Below are 11351 nucleotides of genomic sequence, written 5' to 3'. Positions count from 1 at the left end.
ATTTATACCAGGAGTATACATATGTGAATGCCAGGTAAAGCGAGAAAAACCCGGGAACTCCCGCTACTTACGGGGATCCCCGCAATAAAAATAGGAGAAATAATTATTTCGAACATATTGTGCGAATATACACTTTTAAAATAGGAAAAATACGTCGATAATCCCCAAAAAGAATGTAGGTGGGAAAGTATGTATGTGAAAAATCCTCAGGAAAAATTTAAATTAAAAGAAAAACACAACTGTAAATTACTTTGGGAATTCACGCACAATATTTAGTTTTTATACATACATATGTATATGTTTATGGCATGTAAGAAGTAAAATTTTAATATTATATATTTTAAATTGCATTATTTTACGAATTATTTATTATTCTTCAAAAAAATTGAAGTTTTTTTTAGTGGCCCTATTAATTTGGGACACCTATTTTTGAGAAAAAATGTCCAAATAAATGAGCGAATGGAATTGCGAGCTCAATATTTTAGGAAAAATCGTTAACTCGACTCATTTATTCACTCAAAAAATTTGGTGCACTTTGTTCCAATAGAAAAAAAATTATCCTTAAAAAATGGGGTGGCCCTATAAATATGGGACACACTGTATTTCAGATCCCAATACATAGTGGAGCATAGTAGAGTTGGGTCGCGGTAATATTCTCACATTGCGATGCCATCTGTATGTTAAAATGTGAATGAATGTGAATTTCAAAATAAGTCGTAGTTGTTGATCAGTTTCATGGAGAATAAACGTATTAATGCAAATGGTTGATTTCTAAATAAGTAGCATGTGCTTTCAAAGACAAAGGAAATATTACTATAAAAATAATATAGGATTAAAATAAAATGAATTTGAATGGAATTTGAATAGACTGAATTCGGAAATTGCTCTTTTATTTAACGAGAAAATGGGTGTATTCGTTTATTGTCTTCCATATCCTTACGCGTCTTTTATTGTTAGTATTTTAATAAAAAAATTTAATAAAACGGTTTTTTTTGCGAACGACAGTATTGAATTTTTATTTATATTATATACCTACTTAGAATGCACAGTAATAATACTTGTATTCTTCATGATGGTGTGGAACTACAAAATGCCTACAACGTTTCAGCAGATTAGGTTAGATACCCTTCGAAATATTATGTTCAATAAATTTTTTTCATGGACTTTTTTATGTGACAAATACATACGTAATTGCAGTCTACTCAATCTGCAAAGTGTGAACAATTAAAAGGAATAATATTTTTGCAAGAAATAATTTGCGCATACATTTTTAAGCAAACCCAAATCCCACCGTAGAGGTTAAGGAATACTTTTAAACGTGAAAGTTTTCTCACATGTTACCCAGTGGGCACAACATTTAGCGACGTCCTCATGACATCGTTACGACATCGTTACGACAACTTTACGACATCCTATGTCCATGTCGTGTCGTTGTCTTTACGATATCGTAAAGCCATCGTCAGATCATACGACTTATTTACGATATCGTAAAGACACCTTAACGACATGGACATAGGATATCGTAAAGTTGTCGTAAAGATGTCGTAATGATGTCGTAAAGACGTCGCCAAATTTTGTGCCCACTGGGTATTTAATGTGACGAATATTGAAGAATATTATATCAAATAAACACGAAAACAAAAAGCAATTCAAATTTAGTCTTGAAATTCAAAAAAATATCGTTATTATTCGTTACCGGAGAATTTCCTTTACATTACCGGAAATTTCTACCGTTACCGGTAATTTCAGGTAAGGACCCCACACTAGAGCATAGGCATGTTAAGATTACTAGAAAAGTACAGCATATGGATGGTAGATTCCCCGCGCATGAAGTTGTTGGGTATTTAAGATGAAAAGGTCTTTCGATACACATAATAATAGCATCCTTCGATTTAACTGAATTTAAAAAAACAACATTAGGAAAACGTACAAATTAAATTTCATCAAAATAAAAACTATTTGATCAAATTTTCTATTACTAGACATTAATCTAGAAAGTTTGAAATATTTTTCAAAGCGTTACTTTATTATTAAAGCTAAATATTATGATGCCATTTTAACATTATTATTATTATTTATAATAATAAGTTTAACTTCATTTAAAAAAGCATATTTCTAGCAAGGTAGCGGCTTACCGCGCCTATTCACGGAATTCGTGGAATTCATGGAAATCAAGGAATTCATGCAATTCAAAGAATTCAGGAATTTAAGTAATCTAGTGGGGGGGCATCTCTGTGACTGCTCACAGAAATAATTTTTGTGAAACCCCTAGTTCTTTCCAACGTCTCGTGGGGGGCGGAAGTATCCCTCTGACTCTTCACAGAAATAATAGCCAAACCCCCACTCCTTTCCAACATCTCGTGAGGGGCACCCCTGTGACTACTCACAGAAATAATGTGATGAAACCCCTATACCTTTTGAACGTTTCGTGGGGCGGGAAGGTACCCCTCTGACTGTTTACAGAAATAATTTCGGTCGAACCTTGACCCATTTCCAACTCTCTTGGGGGCGGGAGGCACACCTCTGATCGTTGACATAAATTATTTGGGCCGAATCCCGACCCAATTCTAACGTCTCGTGGGGGAGGGGCGTGAAGGCGTTCCCCTCGTAGGGGTGCGGGAAGGCACCCCTTTTGACTATTCACAGAAATAACATTTTGCAAAGATTTTTAGTCTAAGAAACAAACTAGCAAGAAGGCCGATATTCAGGATCGAACAGTAGTATTAAATACATTTAAAAAAATTAATTTTTTAATATCCTCTTCACAACATAATAAAATTTATTTTCTGAATTTATGAATTATAAAAATAACTTTTACGGGGTCGAAATTTTTATTTATATATTGAAGTCTGGTCTGTAAAAAAAGTTAATTATTTCATAAACTGATTATTAATTCTAATTCTCGCTCGAGTTAGTTCCGGCACATTTAAAGTTTGGGCAGAAGGTCCTGAAAGGTGGGTTTGAAGGTTTATTATATGGCGAGAAAAAACGTCGAATTTTCAGTCAAAAACAGAAACATTTTTCAACATTATACTTGTAAAATGATGCCACTCTAATTGTTGTTTACATTTTTTAAATCTTTTTTGTGGCAGAAAATGTAAGAAAAACAGGATAAATGATCCTTAATTTTAAATACCTAGACTTTGAAGTCTTTAGCAAGTGCAAAAATTGTTATTGGAAATACGATATAATTCACGTGTATTTTTTAACATTTACAAATCAAATGGACAATTACATGCACAAATAAAAATCATTTTAAAAATCATCAAAATCATCGACGTGAAATCAAAATCAATCACATGTAAAAATCATCAAATTTAGGAAAATAAATTGTTGTTTAATTATTTTTCTATTATTTTTATTAATTTTTGTAAAATGTTCCATTATTTTTCATAAATATGCATTTACTATCATTGAAATTTCATCCTTTTCGCCAAAAAATACAAATGTTTGGTGGCCATAAGCAGTACTTGGCTTACGAAGCGGTTTATACATATCATATCCTTGGACAATGTTTAAAGATGTTTATCCTATTATTGATCCATGTTTATAGAAGCTAACTTTTTTTACGTGAGGTCATACATTTTTTTACCAGTTGCTATTAAAGAGATTGTTTCCATGAACCACGAGGCCCAATGAAGGTTTCATTTAAGCTTCATTATACATGTTAATATTTTCTCTAAAAGAAGAATTTGAAATCGTTCTTGTTATATTCATAAAAACCCCATAAACGCGAGATACGAAGGAAAATCTGAAGACAGGATTGTAGCTTTTTTTAAAGGTTGCTTATAAAAAACTAAATTAAAAAATATCTATCAAAAATGAAGCGCAAACGCAAATACTATGATGAGAATGTCTGCTTCAAAGCTCACAGAATCCGTAGCTTAGGAGGTAATAGCATTGGACAGTAAATCTGAAAGACTTTTTTTTTTGCATTTCCGCGGACACTAAACCCATTTTCGTTCCATAATCTATAAATAAAAAAAAAATAAAAATATCGAGTTTAGACCAGTAGACAAAAAATAATAATGTAATAAGAAATAGCTACCAAGTAAGTGTGTGGTGTAAGTGTAAAGGGATAGGGAAGAAGGTGCAAGAAAAATGTAAATCCTTAGTGGATACATTAGAAGCTTCTATTCCACTCAAAATAATGGTTCATTCAACCAGATTTCTGGTTACATTAAACAGAAAAAATAGTAAGGGCATATCTGACCAGAAATCTGATTGATTTAACCAGATATTTTTCGAGTTAAGTAATAGGTTTTTTGAAAAGTTTTATTCAATAATTTCGAGTTCCAAATATTAACATTCATACGCGAAAACCGAGATCTATTTGAGTTTACAAAACTAAGCCATTAGAGGTCTGGTAATTTAATCATAATTTCTATAGTAAATGGTTGAAGAGAATGAGATATGACATCCATCCCTTGTTTAATACCAATAATAAGCGTAATGTGTTTCTGATTTGAAATAAATTTGAGAAGAATTCTGGTCATAGCTGTCCTCATCTCCATCATGGAATATAGATGACCTAAATGCGAAGAAAAAAGTATTTTTGACGTGTAAAATATTAACCTGATTTCAAAAAGTAATTTTTTCTTTCTAACCGTAATGTATTTTTCCTGAAATATCTTAAGATTTTTGCTGAAAAACAAGAGCAACTACATCTAGCTCTAGGGAATGTCGAACGATATACTAAGGAAATGGGAATGGAATTTGGGTTAGAAAAATGCGCCAAGGTTTATTTGAAGCATGGAAAACTTAATGGCATCCCTGAAGACCCTGAGCTCGTCGATAAAAGAGCTATACGACACTTTTGCGCTGGAGAGACTTATACATACCTGGGCGTGCCACAGAGCTGCATTCAGGATGTGACAACTATAAACGACACTCTCCGAAGCAGATGCAAACGTCTCATCCGGCAAATTTGGTCTTCCGAACTGTCGGCGAGGAACAAATATCTACAAGGAACGTGCTTACCGTCACAGTAGTACTCCATTCATTTGAAGTGGTACCATGGACGAAGAACGAGTTCAGATCACTGAATATCGGGACACGAAAGGTTATGCATATGAACAAAAGCATGCATCTAAATTCTTCCGTTCTGCGACTCTGCATCTCACGCCGTCAAGGTGGTCGCGGAATATTGAATTTCGAATGTCTTCACAACAGAATCATTCTGGGTACAGCACGTAGAGTCGCAAATGGAAGAGACCCTCTTCTTTAAATATTCAGGGAGCACGAAGAAGTGGGCAAAGGAGCGTTTCTGTACAAAGCAGCAGAGGGGGCTGCTGAAACACTCGGACTTAACTTCAGTAATAGGGGTGAGCAAAATGCATCAAATCTTATCTATCTCGAGTACTCACTCCTGAAAGCCCGGATTAAGAAAATACAAGAGAAAAACTTTCGTGAACAGCTCCTTGAAAAGAGGATGTACGGCATCTCTCACAGAAATGTAAAGGATCAGTCAATGTTGTGTGAGCTAATTTTTTTCCCCTTAAATCACCCGGATTGAAGTCTGGCACGGAGGTTTTCATTTTGGCATGTCAAGACGGTGTCATTGCCACCTTAAAATAATGTCGCCACATTTTGAGCTAAGACATTCCTGATGATAGCGGCAGGGCGTTCCATGCACACCCCGAGCATTTGGTGCACATACTATCTAGTTGTACAATTCATGCGGGAAATACCTACATCCAGACGCACAATGCGGCACTAAAAGTGCTTTATTACCATTTCTGCAACTCTTACGGAATCAACCTTAATATCGCTCCTCTAAATGCTCCTAGTTAAATCGAGCCAATTGTCGATAATAAGAAGTGCCACATATACTGGAATTTTATATTCTCGCCAATTGTTTCTGTTGCACACTGGAGGCCTGACATGGTTCTTCTTGACTTCGAGAATCGATCCATGTTCGTTATTAAATTTTCGGCGCCAGCTGACAAAAATATCATATCATGTTCTTTGGCTCATTTTGAAGATATTTTTTCACAGTACCATAAAAGCTTATGATTATTAATCTTGAAAATTCGCTTATCGAATTGCAAGAACATTAAAATTGAACATTAAGGAAGTTATTGCAAAATTTAGAAAACATTGAAATATACACTTCTTGAAACATCTACTTGAAAAATAGTCAAATAGGCTTCATCCAGGGCTCATTTTATACAGAATTTTTATAGCATTTCATCCTTTATAGAGAAAAAATTTTTTCTTTGATAGAGTTAAAATCGACCTGAAAAATTGAAGGTTAAATATCAGCTGGTTTTCAAAAAATTTGATAAACGGAGAAAATAAAACAGAAGAATGTTCGGACAGTGATCATCATCATTATCAAAAAAACATTTACTTCATAGGACGTTCTCGCATCATTTCCGTGAAGGGTTTTCGGAAGCTCAATTCTCAGGGAGTTCTGTAGGCCCATAGCATATGATGGCTTTGAATAAAATATCTTACATCAGTTGTATAGTTAGATACGTCTTCACGCAGGTAATTTAATGTTCACAGGATGAGGAGAAAGATACCAGGGCCCTCAGCCTTGGTTTTTCACGCAGTAGCAAAACCATGGCCTACGATCATAGTTTTACTACTCGTCGTGCGAACATGGATCTCCCTCCTCCTCCTAACTTGTAATTTTAATTCTGGCTGAAATTCGTATTTTTAATTAACATATTCATCTCTTTTGCTAGAGATGTAGAGGCTTTAGTTTGAAAATACAATTTTAGATTTAAAATTAATTTTTTTGCCTAAACATTAAATTATTTTGTCAAAAATTCATACTCTAATTTGTAAATTTATTGGCTTGAAATATCAACAATTACTACTTTTACAATGGATTGATCTTTTTTGGTAAAATATTCTCCTACTTGTTTGAAATTTTAACTACTTTATTAAGAATTTTTGTTCTCAGTTGATGGTTTACATGCAAAATTCATGCCTTTTATTTGAAAGGTTTTAAAATTTTCAAAATAATAATAAATGAAATGTATCTTTTTTGTGAAAGATTTCATTATTTGGTTTAAAATGCATGTATTTCGTCAAAAATTCGACCTTTGGATTAAATCCAACTGTTTCTGATTTAAAAAAATTTAAGTCAAATCATCAACTTTTACATTTTTTCTGGAATGGAGGCTTCTCATGTGTCCCTTAAGGGTTTACAGTCTTCTGATATCTTCTTCCCTATTCCTTTACACATACCCCACAAACTTATTTGGTGATGGAATGGGGACCTACAGTTTAAGGTGGGTTTCGAACCACCAAGAGCAACAGCTTTAAGTACTTAGAGAACCTTCTTCTCTAGAGGTACCGGTCCCACGACTCTCCGGAGGTGAACAACTCCCTTGCTAGGCTTGTGTTCATCGCTTGGGCCGCCGAGGTTTTTCCGAATGATTTATTGTTTTTGAAAATTAATTTTCGAAATGGAAATTCAACTTTTAAGAATTAGGTGCAACGTTTATCTTCCTTAGTTTAAGAATGCAACTAACAAATATACAAAACAATTGTAGATACAGCAGATCCAAACTGTTTTTCCTTTCTTCGACCGTTTAAATTTTTAATCAGTATTTTAGCTAAATTCAGCAAATATTCGGTCTTACGGTCTCAATGATAAAATCAAAATAAAAGCATTCGAAATAACATGTGAAAAACATATTTATTTCTTTTAAAAATCCTCAACGTTTCGTCCAACACTGCGGGTCTTTATCAAGAGTCGATATACAAATCTATAATTTAATAAAAAATTTTATGAGCGTAAGCGTTCTAATAATTAGTGTCGTAAAAAGGTTATTGGCAAAATGTGCAGAATCCAATGGTCAATATTTTGAATAAAATTTTTTTTGACATTCCCTGGAGGATTAAGTGTTTTCTTTATTGAAAAAAACTGAGAAACTTCAACTAACACCCCTCGTAAGTCCCATTTCTGGCTAAAATGTGAGAGCATAATACCTGTAGACAAAACGCATTGGAGAGTCGTATATTGCTTACATTCGAAATAGGGATATATAAGATGAACACGTCCATATTATTATTTACGATTCATATACCTATATACCTATATATATAATTATAGCCTAATTTTGTTTTTACTATTTTTAGCTTCATCACCTTTTTCCAGTTCAATTCTTTTCTTCGAAATTATCTAGAAAAATGAAAAAGCGTAATATATTTTAATGCGAAACTACTTCAATTAAATTATGCGTATATCATGTTGTGCATTGCTTACAGAATGTCGTATATCGTGCATACTTGCAATTATTTTGTAAAAATCTTTTGACATTTCAGTTAAATTAAGAATTATATCTGGCTATAACCAAAGCCTGAAACCTCGCGCCAATTTCAGTTCTAGGGTTCTGTTAATTATTGAATACAATAAAATAAAAGGCTTAAGACCTCTGAGGAGAGAAATCGCGGTAAAATTCTGCCCAAAAAAATTAGATTGTTTTGTTCGCCTATTCCTATGGCATAGAAGAAAGTCACAGCGATCTGTATATTAAAACCCGGGAGAGACTCCTACTATGAGAGAAAATCATTCAGACCAATGAGCATATTTTCATATGAATAGAGAAATCCTCCGGGATAAACCCCTTCATTATAATCAGTTTGCTTCTCACAAAGAAAAATCCACTTTTGACATACTTCATGCATTTCGCTCAGCAATCGAAAAGTAGGACGTACAGAGGATATTGCTGAAGAACATGGGATAGATACTGTTCTATACTATGAGGCAGGATTGCCCAATTTTCGCTCTACGATTGAAACGTGATAGCGAAGGTAAGAAGGGATGTCCGCAGGAAAGAGTTTTATCCCCCAGTCTGAGGGTACTCTTCACCGATGATTTGATTCATAGACTAAATAAATCATGTTTTCATATTGATAGATATGTAGATGACCTTTTCATTCTAGTAACAGGAATACATAAAGTACTTAGTTAAAGCACTAACTCTACGTGTGAAGTACTTAGTACTAAGACTAATTAGTCGAACTCATTCAAACCGCTCTCAAAATGTTTGAAGAGTGGTGCAACGATGGTAGCACATCCGAGATACAACCCAGATATGCCTGGTGAAAAATTGTACCGGCTCTCAGCGAAATCGTGGTGAAATGTCAGTCGTAACCACGTCTTACGATCATGAGATAAGTGGTATATATTCAAATTGTTTTTTAAGAGACCCGGGAAACTACCTGACCTCTTAAACCCTACATTCTATAGTAAGAAAGTTGACTGTTCAACATCAGCAAACTATTTGGGAGTCCTATTTGAACCTAAAATAATCGGGAAACCACATGTTGGTTCGGTAGTAAACATGGGCAAGGCACATGTGTGGAAGCAGAGGGGCAATTTAAAAAATATGGACACTTTCACCCAAGGTAGTATACTGGTTATTCACTGAAATCATTAGACAAATTAAGAGTTATGCCTTATTGATCTGCCTGGCAGGAACCAGTATGGTTAATTCCAGGAAACAACTGAACAGCCTACAAAAGGACTTTTGCCTGGCCACTTCGGGACCAATAAAAATATCCACATTAGCCACATTGGAGTATCTTAGGCATGCTGCCACTGCACCTTCTTATTGGGTAGAGGGCTGGGGCGGCTGCATACAGACTCTTCCTAAGGATGGGTCATAGAAATGCCGCTTTCTTTAATCTGCCCGAATTTATGATTAACGTATTGTTGGAGATGGACGGTCATGAGGAAGCGGAATTAAGAATCGTACTAGGAAAATTTCATACCGTATTTTAAGCTAAAATCGTGGCTATCAAGATGTTCCTGGAGGAGACTCATTAACGTAGGTTCGGTAATCACCACCTTTACGTATATTTCGATAGTCTAGCTGCTTTGAGAGTTCTCCAATCGAAAAAGTTTGCATCCAGACTTGTCTGAAGTTGCCTGCAAAAGCTTCTCGTAGTATTCGGAAAAACTGGATCTACTTGATATGGGTTCCTGGACATAAAACATTTATGGTAATAATAAAGCAGATATGCTTGCATAAGTAAAGCTATCAAAGCTCTCAACAGACCCGAACCATACTATGGAACTTTGTACACTCTAAGTGGTTTATAGAAGAAGAATGTTCAAAAAAGTCTGAAAACTCCTAAGCATGGAAAAAAGCTGTTGAAAATAGGGGTTGAAATGCTCATACGTTACATTAGATAAGCGTAAAGATAAGGTAAAATTCACGTATATCATCTGAAGTAAATCCTTTTAAATGAAATATAAATGATCAATAAGCATTTTTAACAAAACAATCTGATTTTCTAACAAATAGTAAAAATTGCAAACAATCAAGATGAATTATAAATTAAAAATATAATATACTTATAACCAAACAAAATTAACTTTTAATCAAAAATAGTTGGATTTTCTTATTGGATTCTATAGGTTTTATTCGACTTTAAGTGAAAAATAAAAAAAGGGGAGAAAAGGAAAAATGATTTGACAACAAGGCTAAAACACTATTTTTTAAAAAGAGCTAAAATAGTGGAATAGGTTTTAAATATTATCTCAGTTCATAACGGAACTTCCACCGGCCTCCCACCCTCCCCACCATTTTCACATTATTATAGTGGTCGTGAGTTTGCCGAAAAAAAATATAAATAAGGTGTGAATCGGATAATTGTTATGTTACAATGCCTTAAAACACAAGGTCTATGTAAAAATGTTAGATAAATTAATTTCCTTATACCTGTCTACATAAAACATAACATCGAAAGCACATCCATAAAATAGAATTATGTACCATTGATCTTAGCTTCTCTTATCTAAAGCAATGTTGAAAGAAAGAGATACCAAATAGGAGCGAAATTCGAATTCACCTCCATCGAGTTCTTCTTCCAGTTTTGTAACCATTGATTTTGAATGTTTATCGAAAATTTGCACAAATGATCGTAGAGTTTGAGGATCAAAAGCAGGTTGAATTAATTTACGATAAGCACGCCACACTGGAACTAGTGTCAACAAAAAAAAAGTATTAAAATGCTACGAATTAATTAATTGGTGGAGTCTACACTGATGTATAGGAACTTCATTGCACCTAACAAATTATTTATTTAAATTACGAAAGTTGCTCATACTTAGAATGGAAAATTATCTATATAATTATTTTATTGAATTGATTATGAAAAATTAAGAAAAATAGCAAAAAAGGCTAGTCGAAAGAAATTATGTTTCACGCACTTAACAAAGTAAGAACAGAGGGTCAACTTTTTAAATTTGAGATAGTCTAGGCAAATAATCGATTTTACGTTTCAATTACAAAAATTGTGTTTAATAAAATATATAAAACAACATTTCTGTGAACGCCCACGAGTTCTCAGCGATCAAAATGGGGGGCGGGCGTCATTTTTCT

The 11351-nt window shown here is 33.9% G+C and overlaps 1 protein-coding gene across 1 annotated transcript in view; it reads left to right on the top strand.

Moving 5' to 3' along the window:
* LOC117180645 overlaps positions 1-6636 on the top strand; it is a 60491-nt gene extending 53855 nt beyond the window's left edge. The window contains exon 24 of the mRNA XM_033373134.1: positions 6511-6636. Within this exon, the coding sequence (XP_033229025.1) occupies positions 6511-6636 (126 nt within the window). The remainder of the gene's footprint in view (positions 1-6510) is intronic.
* Positions 6637-11351: the final 4715 nt, after the last annotated feature.

Source organism: Belonocnema kinseyi, chromosome 9 (assembly GCF_010883055.1).
Source record: "Belonocnema kinseyi isolate 2016_QV_RU_SX_M_011 chromosome 9, B_treatae_v1, whole genome shotgun sequence".
NCBI lineage: Eukaryota > Metazoa > Arthropoda > Insecta > Hymenoptera > Cynipidae > Belonocnema > Belonocnema kinseyi.
Note: the sequence above shows the minus strand (reverse complement) of the source record. Positions and strands in the feature narration are given on the sequence as shown.